We start from the raw sequence: 18,429 nt of genomic DNA on the forward strand, positions 1-18,429 counted from the left end.
GAGCGGATATTGCGCCACTGTACTCCAGCCCGAGTGACAGAGTGAGACTCCATCTCAAAAAAAAAAAAAAGTGTCCACAACTACAAATCCATCAGAAACGTAAAAGAGAATACGAAACTGGTTCCTACAGATATTGGCAGTCATCTTTTTCTTTTCTTTCTTTCTTTTTTTCTTTTTTTGAGACAGAGTCTCACTGTTGCCCAGGCTGGAGTGCAGTGGCGCGATCACAGCTCACTGCTCACTGCAGTCTCCACCTCCCGGGTTCAAGAGATTCTCCTGCCTCAGCCTTTCAAGTCGCTAGGATTATAGGCACCCATCACCATGCCCAGCTAATTTTTGTACTTTTAGTAGAGATGGGGTTTCACCATGTTGTCCAGGTTGGTCTCGAACTCCTGACCTCAAGTGATCCACCAGCCTTGGCCTCCCAAAGTGCTGGGATTACAGGCATGAACCACTGTGCCCAGCCAGCGGTCATCTTTTTCTTGAGATGATATAAGATAATGAAATGCCTGCATGATGAGATGAAGTGAGGTGAATGACATAGGCATTGTGATGTAGGTGCAAAATTCCAGAAGTAATTCCTGAGTTTTAAGTCGTTAGCTGTTCTAAGTATCATGATGAAACCCCACACAGTTCTACTCCGTCCCACCTGGACTTCATCAGTCACTTAACAGCCACCTTGGTTCTGAGGTTGGCTGTCGTGGTATTGCAGTAATTATGTTCAAGTAACCCTTATTTTCCTTAATAATGGCCCCAAAGTGCAAGAGTAGTTATGTAATAAATATTTTCAGATCACAGTGGACCTCGGATAACAGAAAGCTAGGAAAGTGAAACCATGGATAAGGGGGGACTACCATATATAAGATCCTTGGACATCATATATAAGGCAAACATAGTATTCTAAAAGGTGGAATGAAGAAGGAAAACATTGGCTAGGGACCTTGGGACCTGAGGAATGGCACAATAGTAAGTTTCTCATTTGAGTTTTCTTTTATGCCTCATATATATCCTAGATTTGGTACTAGTGAATCCAACAACCCAGAAATGCCAATAGGTACAGATTTTTTAAAGGCTCAATAAACCCAGCTCTCCCTCGTGAAACGACTAGGAATGAGGCAGCCTAGTGAGATATAAAACTTATAGACAATAATCACGAAACAACAGCCAAACTACACACACACATACCAAAAAAAAAAAAAAAAAAAAAAAAAAAAAACAAACTATGACCCTACCTCCACTTACACCAGCAGAAACTGGGTGGGGAGCCTAGACTTCCACCCTCACCACCATCCCAAAGCCCCTGCTAGGGTGGCCTCAGAGACAGCCAAGTGGGAGCAGGGACTTTCATCCCTATCGAGTGGTAACAAGACCCCCAATACACACAACGCCAGTAGAGATCACACAGGGGGCGTAGACGTCGCGTCTCACCCAGCAGGAATGAGGCACCCTCTTCCTCCTAACTCAATGGAGCAAGCCCTAGTGGAAAGTCAGGACTTCTACTGCTATCTTGAGGTGACAAGGTCTATCTCCATTGTGTCAAGGCCAGCCAGATGGGGAACAGTAACAAAATACTCCTATCTCTCCCAGCCAGGCTGGTATGAATGGAGGCCTAGTGGGGAGCTCAAACTCCCAGCCTAGCCTAGCAGTAATGAGTAATCCTCTCCTAGAGTGTCGATGGAACTCAAGTGAAGAATCTATACTTCTATCCCCACCTGTCAATAATGGGGCAACTCTCTACAACCCCTATAATACGGTTTGGCGTGTCCCCACCCAAATCTCACCTCAAACTGTAATCCCTATAATCCCCACGTGTCAAGGGAGGCACCAGATGGAGGTAATTGGATTATGGGGGTGGTTTCCCCTATGCTGTTCTCATGATAGTGAGTCTCACAAGATATGACAGTTTCATTAAGTGTCTTGCACTCACTCTGTCTTGCCACCCTGTGAAGAAGGTGAATGCTTCTCCTTTGCCTACCGCCATGATTTTAAGTTCCCTGAAGCCTCCTCAGCAATGTGAAACTATGAGTCAATTAAACCTCTTTCCTTTATAAATTACCTGGTCTCAGGTATTTCTTCATAGCAGTGTGAGAATGGACTAACATGCCCCACTACTTGCTGGCGTGGCATCACAGTAGACAAGCTAAAACTGAAGATGTAAATAAGACTTAGGGCTCATAACATCATATCAGAGAGTCTAGGTTTCAACCAAAAATCACTCATCACACCAAGAACCAGGAAAATCTCAACTTGAATGAGAAAACACAATCAACAGACACCAAGATGATATAGATGTTAGAATTATCTGACAAAGATTTTAAAAACACCCATTATAAGAATGCTCAACAGATAATTTAAAACACACTTAAAACAAAAGAAAAATATAAAATTCTCAGCAAAGAAATAAAGTCTTAGGAAAGAAACAGAAGATACAACAAACCAAATGGAAACTTCAGAACTGAAAAATACAATGACTGAAATTAGAAAATCAATAGATGGGCCACAGCAGAATGGAAGGCACAGAGGAAAGAGTCAGTGACCTGGAAGATAGAATAATAGAAATGATCCAATCTGAGCAACAGAGAGAAAGTAGACTTAAAAAAGTGAATAGAGCTCAGGGGCCTTTGGGACTGTAACAAAAGATCTAACATTCATGTCATCAGAGTCCTGGAAAGAAAAGAGAAAGAGGCAGAACTAAAGAAGTATTCAAAGACATAAAGGATGAAAAATTTCCAAATTTGGCACAAGATATAAACCTACAAATTCAAGAAATTGAGCAAACCCCAAACAAGATAAACTTAAAGGAACTCACATCAAAGCACACTGTAATCAAACTTCTGAAATATAAAGACAAGGAAAAAAATCTTGAAAGCAGCGAGAGATAAACAACATCTTACCTATAGGAAGAAAACAATTCGAATGACAGTAGATTTCTCATCAGAAACCATGGAGCTCAGAAGGAAGAGGCACACGTTTTTTCAAGTGCTGAAAAAAAAAGAACTGTCAACCCAGAATTCTATACCCACTGAAAATACCCTTCAGGAATGAAGGGAAAATCAAGACATTCTCAGATGAAGGAAAACTAAGAGAATTTGTCACCCGCAGACCTATCACAAAAGAATGTCTAAGAAAGTTCCTCTAAACAGAAAGTAAATTATGCAAGAAGAAATACTGGACTATCAGGAAGGAAGAAAGAATAACAGGAGTAAAAATACAGGTAAATACAATACACTTTTCTTCTCCTCTTTTCTAAATTACATTTGACAGTTGAAGCAAAATTATAACATACTCTGATGTGTTTCTAAAAGTACATAGAAGAGCTATTTAAGACAATTATATAATAAATGGAGGAGGAAAAAGAGATATAAAGAGAGGTAAAGCTTCTATATTTCATAGGAACTGGTAAAATGACTACATGAAGAGACTAGAGTAAGTTATGTATATATAATGTAATACACAGGGCAACCACTAAAAAAACCTATACGAGGTCTTAAAAAACCTATAAAAGAGATACACTAAAAAATACTACAGATAAATTAAAAGGAATTCTAAAGTACATTCAAGTAACCCACAGGAAAGGAGAAAAAGGAAACCAAAGAAATGAAAAACAGAAAGAAAAAAAACAGAAAATAAGAAATAAAATAACAGACTTAAGCCCTCATATATCAGTAATTATGCTAAGTGTAAACAGTCTAAATATGCAAAATAAAAGACAGAATTGACAGAGTGGATTGAAAACATGAATGCTATCTACAAGAAATTTACTTCAAATATAACTATATAGCTAGGTTGAAAGTGAAAGCGTGAAAAAATATATACCATGCACATATTAATCAAAAGAAAGCAGGACTGAATGTATCTACATAAGATAAAGTAGCTTGCAGAGGAAAGAAGATTACCAGGTATAGAGAAGGACATTACACAACAATTAAAGGGCCAGTCCATCAAAAAGACATAGAAATCCTAAATATGTATGTGCCCAAAAACAGAACTGCAAACACATGAAGCAAAAACTTACAGTACTGAAAGGAGCAAAGATAAATCCACATTTATAGTTGGAGACTGAATACCCTTTTCTCAACAACTGACATATCTAGACAGAAAATCAGAATGTAGACGAAGATACTCAATAACATCATCAACCAACAGGATCTAAATGATGCTTATAGGAATGTACACCAACAACACAGAATGCATGTTCCCTTCAAAGGTTCACAGAACATACATCAAGATATGCCACATCCTGGGCTACAAAACAAACCTTAACAAACTTAAAAGAACTGAAATAATACAGAACATGTTCACCGACGATAAAGTAATCAAACTAGAAGTCAATAACAGAAAAACAGGCAAATCTCCTAATGTTTGGAAACTAAACAACACACTTCTAAATAGTCCATGAGTCTTCTCAAAGGAAATTTTTTAAACGGGACTGAAAAAATATACAGTATGAAAACCTCTGGAATGCGGCTGCCAAGAGAGAAACTTACAGAGCTAAATGTTTACAGCAGAAAAGAAGGAAAGACTCAAATCAACAATCTAAGCTCCTACCCCCAGAAACTAGAAAAGAAGAGCAAAAGAAGCCCAAAGAAAACAGAAAGAAGGAAATAATAAACAGTAGAAATCAAATGAAATTGAAAACAGAAAAATAATAGAGAAAATCAATGTAACAATAATTTGTTTCTTTGAAAATATCAATAAAATTGTATATACAAACTCCTAGTAAGACTCACAAAGACAAAAGAGAGAAGACAGCAAATTACCAATATAAGAAATGAGACAGGAGTTACCACTACAGATTATGCAGACATCAAAGGGATAATGAGGAAACATCACAAACAACTGTACACACTTAAATAAAGGGACTAATTCCGGCCGGGCGCGGTGGCTCATGCCTGTAATCCCAGCACTTTGGGAGGCAGAGGTGGGTAGATCACGAGGTCAGGAGATCGAGACCATCCTGGCTAACATGGTGAAACCCCATCTCTACTAAAAATATATATATATACAAAAAATTAGCCGGGTGTGGTGGCAGGTGCCTATAGTCCCAGCTACTCGGGAGCCTGAGGCAGAAGAATGGTGTGAACCCGGGAGGCGGAGCTTGCAGTGAGCCGAGATCGCGCCACTGCACTCCAGCCTGGGCAACCGAGCGAGACTCCGTCTCAAAAAAAAGAAAAAAAAGGGACTAATTCCTCAGAAAGCACAAACTACTACAACTCATCCAATATGAAATAGATAACACTGTATCTATTAAGGAAATTATATTTGTAATTTTAAAAATCCAAAAAAGACATGCTTCATTTGCAAAATTTCCCATTTAAAGGAGAATTAATATCAGTTCAACATAATCTCCTCTAGAAAACAGAAGATGGACAATCCATTCAATTCAAAACATTTTATTAATCCCATATCACTCTGATACCAAAACCAGACAGAGACAGTACAACAAAGAAAACTACAGAGCAACATCCCTCATGAATACGGAGGTAAAACTCCTTAACAAAATATTAGCTAATAGAATGCGGCAACATAGAGAAACAATTATACACCAGTAGGGTTATTCATAATGACAAAGGCCAGATTTTTTTTTTTTTTTTTTTTTGAGACGGAGTCTCGCTCTGCCGCCCAGGCTGGAGTGCAGTGGCGCGATCTCAGCTCACTGCAAGCTCCGCCCCCCGGGTTCCCGCCGTTCTCCTGCCTCAGCCTCCCGAGTAGCTGGGACTACAGGCGCCGCCACCTCGCCCGGCTAATTTTTTGTATTTTTAGTAGAGACGGGGTTTCACCGTGTTAGCCAGGATGGTCTCGATATCCTGACCTCGTGATCCACCCGCCTCGGCCTCCCAAAGTGCTGGGATTACAGGCTTGAGCCACCGCGCCCAGACAAAGGCCAGTTTAATATTTGAAAATAAATCAATATAAACTACCATATTAACAGAAAAAACACACACATAATATCAATTGATGCAGAAAATTATTTGACAATATTCATCCACGCATGACAAAAATTCTTTAAAAAAAAAAGCAATAAAGGAGAACTTTCTCAACTTGATAAAGAACATCTACCAAAAAACAAAACAAAACAAAAAACAAACAAACCCAAAAACCTTACAGCTAATATCATATTAAATGATGAAAGACAAAATGCTCCCTCCAGGAAAGATATCGGTTCTTGCCACAGCTATTCAAAATAGTACTGGAAGTCACAGACAGTGCAGTAAGGGAAGACAGGGAAATAAAAGGCATATATGTCAGAAAGGAAAAAACTAAATCTGTTCACGTGCAGATATCTTATACTCTCTGTGGAAAATCCCACAGAATCTACAAACACACACCTAGCACAAACATAAGCCAAAATTACATAGTTTCTTTTAAAATTTGATGAAAATGGGCTGGGCGCGGTGGCTCGTGCCTGTAATCCCAACATTTCGGGAGGCTGTGAAACGCAGATCACTTGAGGTCAGGAGTTCGAAATCAGCCTGGCCAACATGGTGAAACCCCGTCTCTACTAAAAATACAAAAAAATTAGCTGTGTGTGGTGGTGCGTGCCTGTAATCCCAGCTACTCGGGAGGCTGAGGCACGAGAATTGCTTTGAACCCGGGAGGTGGTGATTGCAGTGACCCGAGATGGCACCACTGCACTTCAGCCTGGGCGACAGGGCAAGACCCTATCTCAAAAAAAAAAAAAAGAGAGAAAAAAAGAAAAACAAAAAACACAGGATCAAAAATGACGAGGAAAAACACTGAAACAGAGGGAAATTTTTAAAACTTTCAGCCACTCTTAAGGCTATGTAAATAAGTGGGAAAACCTAGATCAAATGGATAATTTCTAGGGAAAATATAATGTACCAAACTCATCTCGGGAGGCAACAATGTTTAAACAGACCAACATCCATACAGAAAAAGAGGTATTACAAAGGAACTACCCTACAAAAAGAGATCAGACATCAACAATTTCGCAAGATAATTCCATCAAATATTTAAAGACCACATAATTCCTATACTACTTGAGCTACCCTTGAGCACAAGAAGACGTTCTAATTATTCTTATGAACCAATAATAGGTATATCCCACAGAATATATCCTTGGATAGTATTTCCCAATAGAGCACTGCCAAGTTTTATAATGCCCATGCTTCTGAAAAACATATATATCTTTCATTACAGTGTTGTTGGCTTTTCTGGCTGATATTTATGTTTTAAAAAAGTATACATGCCCAAAAGTCAATATAATGTTTTTAACAAAATAATGTGGGGAACAACTCTCAGGCAGGATTCCAAATTCAGTTGGTTGTGTGAAGAAACCTGAAAGAGCTATTCCTTCAAGATGGATCCCAAGTGGGTAACTAAGCCTACATTTAAGTCAGACAGAAGCTGTCATATGCTGAATAGAGGTCCCAGAATGCTCACACCTTTTTAACTCTGGGAGCTTTTAGAGCTCACCTGAACCAGCCAATCAGAGTTCACTTGCCTCAGCCAATCAGAGCTCAGCTATATTGACCAATCAGAACTCAGCTGTGTCAACCAATCAGACCAAGCAAGTCTGAATCCTTCATTTGCATAAAGGGACTTGATTAACAGGAAATGTCAAACCTTCGCCTTCATTTTACAAGGAGGGCTGCATCTCCCTGGTTTGCAAATTGTTCACTAGAATAAAGCCTGTTTCCTCCAAATTCCTTTTCAGAGAACTTTTGTTCACAGTAAGTTACAGGAATCATGTATGGATGTTTTTGAAAAGTACAAGTTTCAATAAAGGAGGTATCTAAAGCAATTGCTTATTAATAGCTATTTTAACTGGTAATCAGGAAACAATATGCTAAGCATTTATGTTCTATTATGATTGTTTATTAGTTTTCATTGTTTAACTGTGCTTTAATTATATTTTACAAAATTGGTTATGAAATTTTAGTTGACACATAACACATTATAATGTTTTACCATTTAAAATAATGGGGCCAGGCACGGTGGCTCACGCCTGTAATCCCAGCACTTCGGGAGGCCAAGGCAGGTGGATCACTTGAGGTCAGGAGTCTGAGATCATCCTGGCCAACAAGGCGAAACCCTATCTCTACTAAAAATACAAAAATTAGCCAGGTGTGGTGGCAGGCACCTGTAATCCCAGCTACTCAGGAGGCTGAGGAAGGAGAATTGCTTGAACACAGGAGGTGGAGCCGAGATCGTGCCACTGCACTCCAGCCTGTTGACAGAGCAAGACTCAGTCTCAAAAAAAAAAAAAAAAAAAAAAAAAAACGTGGGGTGGGGTGTGGAAATGAGACCCTCTTTTAGAACATTTGATTTTCAGGAATGGAGCTGTGAAGTTACGCAATAGATAACTCTATGTCATTGATATTTAAACCTTATGATCCTCAAATGTGACAAAAGCAAGCTACAGAACACATCTCGCCTAAAAGTATCAATCCAAAAATCCTACAAAAAATGTTAAACAGAATCCAATGGCATATTACAAAATAAATATAATAACCACTTGGGTTTATTCTAAGATTGCAAAGATATTTCATATCAAAAACTTCATTACTATAAATCCCCATATCTAAGGGGAAAAAAATATATGATCTCTATGGATGCTGAAAAGGTCTTCAACAAAATTCAACATCTATTCCAGATTAAAACACTTACTGAAGTAGGGACTAATGGATATTGTAACATAATTTTACAGACACACAGACACACATACACATACACACACACACACACACACACACACGCACACCCCTCAGGCCCCAAACCAAAATTTTATTTAGTGTAGGCAGAAACAAGGTAATGCCCAGTAATTCCATTGTTATGTGACACTGAAATCAGACAAAAAAATAATAATGAGCGGTATAAGACTTAGAAAGAAAGAGAAGTGTATTTTCAGAAGTTTTAATGTATCTGGGGGAAAAAAGGGGGAATCACAGTGAAACTAATAAACAATTTGAGGATTCAGAAAAGTAGTAGGACACATAATCAACATATAAAAACTAATAGCCTAGATTTCTATTTCTAGTAGAAGTAATAACAGGGACCAGACAATCACTTGTTTTTAACAATCAAAAACACCAGACATTAAGAGAATGAAAAACCAAGCTACAGACTGGGAGAAAATGCTTACAAAACACATATCTGATGAAAGACTTGTATCCAAAATATACAAAGAACTCCTAAAACTCAACAATTATAAAACAAACAACCAGAATAAAAAGTGGGTAAAAGATCTGAATAGGAACCTCATCAAGGAAAATTATACACATGGCAAATAAGCATTTTAAAAGATGCTCAACATCATATGTCATTAGGAAATTGCAAAATAAACAAGATATCATTACACGCTTAATTATAATAGCTCAAATCCAAAGTACTGACAACACTGAATATTGGCAAGGATATGGAGCAACAGGAACTCTCATTCATTGCTGGTGGGAATGGAAAATGGTACAGTCCCTTTGGAAGACAGTTTGTCAGTTTCTTATAAAGATAAACACAGTCTTACCATATAATCCAATAATCATGCTGTTAAGTATTTACCCAAATGAGTTGAAAACTTATGTCCACACAAAAACCTGAACATGAATGTTTATAGCAGTTTTATTCATAATTGCCAAAAACTGGAAGCAACAAAATGTCCTTCAATAGGTGAATAAACAAACTGTGGTACACCCAAAAGACAGAATATTAATGCAATGCTAAAAACAAATGAGTTGTCAAGCCACAAAAAGACATAGGAAACTTAAGTGCATATTGCTAATGGAAAGAAACCAACCTGAAAAGGCTGCATACTGTATGATTCCAGCCCTATGACAGTCTAGAAAAGGCAAGACTATAGGGACAGTGAAAAGATCAGTGGCTGCCACCAAGGGTGTGGAGTAGAGCATAGGGAGCCTGGGGAGGAGCCACATCTGGATTTCTGCCGATGAAAGCCAGGTAGGGACCCTAGGCTCATCCTCAAGTTGATCCACAGACAATCAGGTGAGGGAGCTGGGCAGGCAGACTCCCTTGTGCCCATGGGAAGTAAACAAGTAAATGAACCAAGGGCAACTTTCCTCCAAGGAAGCAAAAGAAAAGGGGAGGCTGAGCAGTTAGAGGCTGTGTCTTCCACGGTTATACCTGGAATTGAGAGCCAGTCCACGGGCCCCAGGTGAGAGCACCTGAGCAAGAGAGAATGTCATGCACACGTCTGTGTGTGGAGATCCATCTGCAACACGGGCACGCACACATCTCTGTGTGGGGATGCATCTGCAAACATGGGCATGCATGTGCTGGCACCTGATTGAGTCTGTCTGGTCTGCTTATGACCTAAATGCTTCTGTTGGCATTCATGTGAGTCCTGTTTCTATGGCCTCTCTTCTACCCCTTTTTTCTCTGTACTCAAGAAAGGAGGGCTCCTCCTTGATGCCCATGAAATACCCGTGCACCTTCCCCACCATGTAAGGGGCCTGTATTTGTAATCTCTCCCTATTAGACCGGCTTGAAGACAGGAATGATATCTGGGTCCTCTGCGCCCTCAGGGACCGCACACACGCAGGCATGGGAAGGGTGCTCACTGGGGATGTCCCGAGCATGTGAGCAAGCAAGGGGAGGAAAGAAGGCAGCTCGAATAAAGGCCTGGGAGCAGCCTCAGAGCATGGATGGCATGGGCCCATGACCACAAGGGCAGACGCGGTGGACAGCCTCCTCCTCTGCAGCCCCTCGCTCTCAGCCCCAGTCAAGGCCGTGGACAGAGTCCTCAGCAGCTTTTGTGCAACCATCAAGAGCTGTGGTCTGTCTTCCTGACAAGACTGTCTCCCTGCTGCTGTGCTCTTAGCACTCTAACATAGCACTTGGCACTTAGTTGGCAATGTGCAAATATTTTGGGAAGGAAGGAGAATGGAGCTCAACCTCAGTTATCTCTGGGGCACTCAGAAATCAACAGGACATCAAAGGACAGATGTTGACAGCAAAGGACTCCCTCTCCAGCCAGGAGAACAATTCACAGAGGCAGGCTGGGTCCCCAGTGGCTGCTGTGGAACAGGAGGGAATGGGGGTTGCTGGACCTGCACAAGATGGGCCCTGCCCTACTGGCACAGGGAGATACTCACTGGGAACGACTGTGGCTTCCCCAGGAGGGCCTGTCAGCATCACTGGGATGTGTACAACAGTGCTCGGGTCTGGGGGCTGACTGCCCATGCGAGTGACATTCCGCTGATTGTCTGCATCCTCTGGCTGTTCCTCCACCTTCTGGAGACAGGTACTGGGCAGCGTGTGCATAGGGCCCACAGTCACCATCCCACTGGTCTCCAGGTCACAGTGTGGCTCCCTGCAATCAAGAATGAACATCAGGCCCAGGTGCGGTGGCTCACACCTGTGATCCCGGCACCGGGAGGCCGAGGCAGGAGGATCGCTTGAGCCCAGGAGTTCAAGACCAGCCTGGGGCATATGGCAAAACCCCATCTCTACAAAAATTAAAAAATTAGCTGGGCATGGTGACACGTGCCTGTAGTCCCAGCTATTCAGGCTGGGAAGGCTGAGGTGGGAGGACCGCTTCAGCCCGGGAAGTTGAGGCTGCAGTGAGCCACGACTGCGCCACTGCACTCTACCCTGGGCGACAGTGTGGCCCTGTCTCCAATAATAATAAAATAATAATAATAATGCACATCAGCAAAATCCTATCAACCAAAACCCTTAAACCCCCATGCAGACCAACTAAATCTATGACCACCTGCTCTGCTACTCTGGCATTCTGTATGTTTTTAAAATTAACCTCTACACCTCTGTGTCTTTAGTCTGAAAGGCAGGGTGGGGCGGACCCACCGACACACACAGACAGGGCAGCGGCTGGGTTACCCCGGGCTGGGGTCTCCAGCAGCAAGTATTTTGGTTGGTTTGTGGCCAGTAGGTACCTGGCAACTGCTGGTCTTGGTCACTGGACCAGTTACCCCAGGCCCTCACAGCGTCGGTGAGTCCTGCCCCAGGGAGCAAGCTGGGCTAGCTGGGGTTCTTCCTGTCATGGTCACACAGCCTGGCCCCCACACCCCGCTCTGCACCCAGCCCACTGGCCTGCTCAGGCTTCCCTCGGGCCCTCCTGCCTCTCCTGCCTCCACAGCAATCCCCAACTTTCTCTTCTCCCAGGGCCACTTTGTTCTTTCCAAACCAATCGTAACAATTCCCACTGAAGCCCTCCCTTCTTAAATAACAGCTGGCATTCACGCACCACACTTGCCCTGCCAAGTCTTTTACAGGTCGACTCTCCAATGCAGGATTGTCACCACCCCCCCACCATGAACGGCATGCGGAGACCCCAGCCGGGATGGCCCTGGACAGGGCAGCGTGGCCGGCGGTGCCGCCTCCGCCGTGGACCCCATTCCCGCAGCCAGCACTGGGGCTCGCACCGCCCGGGTCAACCCCTCCCTCACCGAACCCGCCCAGCCGCGGACTCACCTGGGCTGGTGGTTCCGGAGCTCCTTCTCCTTGTCGGCTTCCACTATCTCGGCCTCCTTCTCCGTGGCCTCCTTCTCCGTGGCCTCCTTCTCCACAGCCTCGTGCGCAGGCTGCGCCTTGTGCCTGGCCCGGTGCCGCCGCGCCGGCTCCTCCCCGCTCTCCACCTCCCGGGGCCCAGCTCGGGGGCCGCCACGGTGCCGCGCTCGCCGCTCGCCCTTGGCTCCTGCGCACTCCTTGTTCGGATCCTGGTGCCGGTGCGCGCGGTGGCGTCGGGGCTCCCGCTCGGGCGCCTCCTCCGGGGAGCCGCGCCGGTGGTGCCGCCGGCCGCCCTCGGGGCCCGGGCCTCGGCCGCGCTCGCTCCGCGCCTCCGGGGGCCCCGCAGCCTCCTTGCTGTGGCTCCGGTGCGGCCGCGGCCGCTCCTCCCGGGCAACAGGCTCCCCGCTCTCCGCCTTCGGGGCCTCTGCTCGGTCCTGGTCCCCCGCCGCGGGGGTCTTGTCCTTGTCGCGGTGCCGGTGGTGCCTGCGCGGAGGGTCGACGCCCTCGGGGGCCTCCGCAGCCTCCGGCCGGGCCTTGCCTCCCACGGGCCCCCGCGCGCCTTCGCGGCCCAGCTCCACCACCAGCGGCCGGTCCAGGTGCGTCTTCATGTCGGGCCGCAGGTGGCGCGTGGTGGCGAAGCGCCGCCGCTCCTCGGGGTCCATCTCGCTGTACAGCGCCTCGCAGCTGGCCCGCAGGTTCTGCAGCCGTAGCTGGCTGGCCCGCTGCTCCCACACCGAGCGCGCCTTGGCCGAGTTCTGCTGCCTGCTGCGGGGAGACCGGCGGTGAGCGTGGCCCCACGCCTCCGCCCGCCCGCCGCTCTCCAGGGGGGCCACAATGGACACACAGCAATGGAGCAATGGCGCAGGGAGGTGGGAGGTGTGGCCGCGGGAGCCCCCACACCCCTCGGGGGACGCGGATCAGCTGGGGAACGCCCAAGGGAACAGAATTCAGCCCCGCCCCCCACGGTGTCCCACAGGACCCGCAAGGTGACAGCACCAGCCTGTCAAGAGGACCCCCTGGGGGCTCAAGGCCTAGGGGTACAGGACAGTGGGAATGCACCAGACAGGCCAAGCAGGTGGGTGGGCGGCTGGCCAAGGCCACCGCGGGAGGGAAGGGCACATTACAAAGGGGCATGACCTATGGAGAGACAGGAGCCAGGGAGGCCCTGCAGACTCCCTGGGAGCTGGCCCCTGCTCTAGCACCAGTACAGTTGCTACAGGAAGGGTGGGACACGCGGCCCCTTCTATAGAGGCACTTCCCCATCGCTACCTCCAGGAGGCAGGCCACCAGCCAGGTGAAAAGGCTGTTTGCCAGGGAACCCAGGAGGCAGGTGCTGGGGCAGAGCAGACAGCAGCCAAGGGAGCACCTGGCCCTCTCAGGAGCAAATGCAGAGCCTCTGCCAGTCCCCGAGGTGGTCAGCCACAGCCCCGCAGCTGCCTCCTGGCTCAGTGACCAGGAGGCCAGAAGTCAGGTCTGAGGCTGGAAATGCCCCCTCCCGTGGCCACCAATGCCCTCCTCTCTCTTGACGACGGAGAGCCCCTCCCTCCACTGGGAGCAGAGCCAGAACATGGTCCCCGGAGCCCTCCAGCACCAGGGATGGCCAGTGGTCTAGGCTCCGTCCTCACTGCATGGGCTACCAAATGCCTTGACCCCTACTCCAATGTCATGGGCCCAAGCACCTCCTCTATTCACACATCACACATGGGGCTCCATAGCCCAGAGTGCATGGGAAGCCATTTGCATTCTGGGCCTTCTGCTGAGTAGGACCACCTTTGGATAAGGTCTTATTATCCCAATACTGAGCTCCCCCATCGCCAAGGAGAAACCTCATCTGAGGCCTGAGGCCCACCCTGGAGCCTCCCAGGCTGCTGGATGGCCTTGGCGGCAGCAGTGACTACCCCAACAATGAGGGCCATGGCATCTGTCTCCTGCAACCGCCACGTGGTGCTCTGGGCACAGTGCCCACTTCAAACAGTCCTTACAACCACCTCAAGAATCAGGTGCTACTCTTGTCCCCATTTCACAGATGAAGATACTGAGACTAAAGAGAGGCTGTACTTGCTCAGGGTCCCACAGTGAGTCAGGATCAGACACAGGCAAGGGCAAAAAGGAAAAACATTTGTAAAGAAGACATGAGTCCTTGGCCAGACCCCAACTGCACTAACAACCACGGCCTGCAGAGGTCCAGGCCGGTGGCCACCAGCTCCAGGGCCCTGAGCCGCTGAGCACCACTCTGACCTGCAAAGACAGACCTCAAGAAGGCCGAGGGGTACAGGACACTGGGAATGCACCAGACAGGCCAAGCAGGTGGGTGGGCGGCTAGCCAAGGCCACCACGGGAGGGAAGGGCACATTACAAAGGGTCTTATTATCCCAATACTGAACTCCCCCATCGCCAAGGAGAAACCTCATCTGAGGCCTGAGGCCTCAACCCTGAGGCACAACCCTGCAGCTGGCCCACCCCAAGCAGGTAGACAGTAAATCCTGCCCCTTTGTAGAAGTCCAAGCTGCAGTGGGAGCAATGTCCAAGGGCAGCACCTTGCACCAATGAAAGCAGAAGTGTGGTGTCTGTGTCTCACCTGGGAGCTTGGGTGGGGTGGGGGCAGGTAGGGCTACCTGTAGGGGCCATCTGCAGACCCCCAGCCTCAGTTGAAGCCCCTGGCCCTGACCTGTATCCCTGATGCATTGAAACTGTGCTGCCCCTGCTCCCAGGGGTGCCCTACAACTGACCCACAGACGACCCACCAACCCCAGCGGGGACCAAGACAAAAGGGCTCTACTGTCAACAGTGCTGAGTGGTGTAAAACAGCCCGGGGGCGTGCACCAGGCACAGGAGCCCTGTGAGGGCGGAGGCTGTTCACTGCCTCCAGTCTCCCAGTCCACTCCAGTGCCCGAAAGGGGCCTAGGCTCTGAGCCACTTGGTCAGCAGGGTGGCCTGCTCTGATGAAGCCGTGAATCTTGGGGACCAGAATCGCAGTGAGGACCATGGGGGAACATGCAGAGGCACAGGGTCTGTGTGAAGGTGGGGTGGGCTCCAGACCACATAGCTCTGCCCTCACCCTTGCATTCAGGTGCGGCTCCTTCTCGCCCAGGAAACGCCTGGAACAGGGAGAGGCCAGGCTGTCTGCTGGACTGAGGGCGCTGTCAGGCTGGCAGACTCCCCTGTGACTACCCGGGGAAGAGGGAGAGGCTGAGCAGCCTACACTAGAGGCACCTGCCCACCCCACTACAGCCCCACTGGCTCCACCTGGCCTGTTCCTTCTGGGCCTATCTGCTGTTCTCGGCCCTAATATCATCAGAGACTGTCTGCATCTGCCCTCACTCGGCCAGTAGTACCACCAGGTTCCTCTCTGGAGATATCCCCTAGGTCTCTGGATCTGTGTGCCGGGGCCGTCTGCATGGTGTCTTCAGTCAGCCTGCACCTCCCCTGGCCACTGTCTCTGTCCTTGCTCTATCTGGCACGTATCCACGCCAACTTAGAGTGAAGTGTGGCTGGTGACTAATCCAGGCAAAGTCCTGGTTTAAAAGGGCTCTTTAAGGAGGTCACATGGACGACTGGCACCCCTGTGTCCTGGCCTCAGCTGGGAGGCACAACCCAGCTGTTCCTGGGGGTACAGCTCAGCCACACTCAGCCAGGCGCTGTGGCAGAGCAGAGGCAGGCGCTGTGGCAGAGCAGAGGCAGGCGCTGTGGCAGGGCAGAGGCAGGCACTGTGGAGGACAGCTCAGCCACACTCAGCCAGGCGCTGTGGCAGAGCAGAGGCAGGCACTGTCCGGACAGCTCAGCCACACTCAGCCAGGCGCTGTGGCAGAGCAGAGGCAGGCGCTGTGGCAGAGCAGAGGCAGGCGCTGTGGCAGGGCAGAGGCAGGCACTGTGGAGGACAGCTCAGCCACACTCAGCCAGGCGCTGTGGCAGAGCAGAGGCAGGCACTGCCCAGACAGCTCAGCCACACTCAGCCAGGCGCTGTGGCAGAGCAGAGGCAGGCACTGTGGAGGACAGCTCAGCCACACTCAGCCAGGCGCTGTGGGGAACCGCAGGACTCAGAAGTGGCCTCAAGGCGCTCTGTGGTCCTGCTTTGAGGTCTCTGGGCTCAGATAACCCGCAACTGCTGACAAAATGAAGCAGCCCTAGTATGCCACCATGGATACCTGCCATCTGCATTTTTTTTTTTTGGAGACGGAGTCTTGCTCTGTCACCCAGGCTAGAGTGCGGTGGTGCGACCTCAGCTCATTGCAACCTCTGCCTCCCGGGTTCAAGCAATTCTCCTGCCTCGGCCTCCCAAGTAGCTGGGACTACAGGCACTCGCAACCACTCCTGGCTGATTTTTTGTATTTTAGTAGCGACGGGGTTTCACCGTGTTGCCCAGGCTGGTCTCGAACTCCTGAGCTCAGGGAATCTGCCCACCTCAGCCTCCCAAAGTGCTGGGATTACAGGTGTGAGTCACCGTGCCCCGCCGCCATCTGCATCTCACACCTTATTCCACCCTGCGGATGGATTCGGGATCCGGCATGCTTTCTTGTCCCAGGAGACATCAGTGCTCCTGCCAGCCAGCAGAAACAGTGCTCGGGGAAGCACCGGGCAAGGGGGTTAGGGGCAGCAGGGGCCTCACCACCATCAGGACACAGACAGGACACCTGGCCACTTCCATCAGGTGCCAGGTGGCCGAACTGCACCTGCCCACTTCAGGGACCCCTCACCTGCAGGGCCTGGCCTGCGGAGTCTTCCCCTGGAGGGCAAGGCCACGCCCTGCAGGTGAGGGGTCCCTGAAGTGGTCAGGAAGCCCTCCGTGAGCACTTCCCCATGAGAAGCTGCCCGAGGGGAGGCCAGCCAGTCACTCCCTGGAGGGCCACCCTGGGGTTTCCACGTCTCTGCCTCAGGCCCTGGGTAGTCTACTGTAAGCTTCACAAGTGGACAACAGCTCTCTGCTCTTGCTAGAACGAGGACTTCCTGAGAATCACAGACACAGTCCCTCCCGAGTAAGGGGCCTGGGAGGACCCATAAACGTCCCCGGTGAGCCCCTAAAGAGCACTCTCTGCTGTGCCTGCTCACAGGGCCCTGGCCTCATGGGAACCACAAAGAGACCTGAGCCCGTGGCGCCCAGTCCACTCAGGAGAAGCAGACACACTCGAGACACCGAAGGGAGCGGACACAACAGTCAGCAGACAAAAAGACAGAGGCCAGGAGGGAAAGGAGGAGGGGCTGAGCACAGAGGGTCTGACCCCGTGGCAGGACTCGGGGACGTCAGGGAGCAAGCCCACCATTCCCCACTCAGGCCACGGAAGCCTGGAGCTGCCCCATGAAGCAAATGGCTTGTGGTGAGAAAGCAGAGTTAGGAGTGGAAGGAAGGTGTCTGCATGTAGTTATCATGAAGTCATGGATGGAATATCATAGCAGAGCGACTCACGGTGAGTTCACGCTGGAGACAGATGAGCTGCGAGATACAGTACCTCGAGCTTGCTTTACAAAACTGCACATGCAAAAAACAGAACAGACAGAAGTGAGAAAATCAGAGAGAGTTCTGAGGAACCAGTGACACTGAGAGCCACGCCAGTGTAGGCGCAGGCTGCCGTGTGCATCTGGACAGGAGGCCGCGGACGCGTCTGTCAGACGGGCACCAGCCGAGACCTCAGGGTGAAAGAGAAGTTGAGAACCAATTCCACACATGCAGAAAAGTGAGACTGCAGAAAAGTGAGACAGCAAACCCTGTAATTGCTGGAAGACAGAAGCCATTAGCTTGGGGGCCCATCCATCACTCAGCACACACTGCCCAGGACAGGCAGTGCGGCTGGGAAGACCCAACACCGATTTTCCTGCAGTTCCAAACAGCCCCCAGCACCCTGAGGTGGGAGGCTGACCGCACTGTCTCCTGGCCCTGAAGATGGGGCAGCATAGGCTAACAAAGGAGGCAAGGGTGCCCTTTCCAGAGATGCCCTTCCCGGAGATGCCGCCTGGGCCCTGCTGCCAAACCCACCTGCCTTCCGGGCGAGC

The 18,429-nt window shown here is 48.7% G+C and overlaps 1 protein-coding gene across 22 annotated transcripts in view; it reads right to left on the reverse strand.

The window, feature by feature from the left end:
• CACNA1B (calcium voltage-gated channel subunit alpha1 B) overlaps positions 1-18,429 on the reverse strand; it is a 251,926-nt gene that overhangs the window by 90,412 nt on the left and 143,085 nt on the right. For 15 of the 22 annotated variants that reach the window (XR_012424018.1, XR_012424020.1, XR_012424019.1 and 12 more), the window contains 3 exons: positions 17,846-17,908; positions 12,409-13,209; positions 11,070-11,287 (listed from right to left, as the gene is read on the reverse strand). Coding sequence is in view for 16 of the 22 variants with exons in the window: in XM_065530882.1 (XP_065386954.1) it covers positions 11,070-11,287; positions 12,409-13,209; positions 17,846-17,908 (1,082 nt within the window). In the remaining 6 variants the exon portion in view is untranslated. Of the gene's footprint in view, positions 1-2,894; positions 2,983-11,069; positions 11,288-12,408; positions 13,210-17,845; positions 17,909-18,429 lie in introns of those variants that run through there. The other 7 variants (XM_065530885.1, XM_065530890.1, XM_065530884.1 and 4 more) reach the window with 4 other exon arrangements.

Source organism: Macaca fascicularis, chromosome 15, assembly GCF_037993035.2.
Source record: "Macaca fascicularis isolate 582-1 chromosome 15, T2T-MFA8v1.1".
Lineage (NCBI taxonomy): Eukaryota > Metazoa > Chordata > Mammalia > Primates > Cercopithecidae > Macaca > Macaca fascicularis.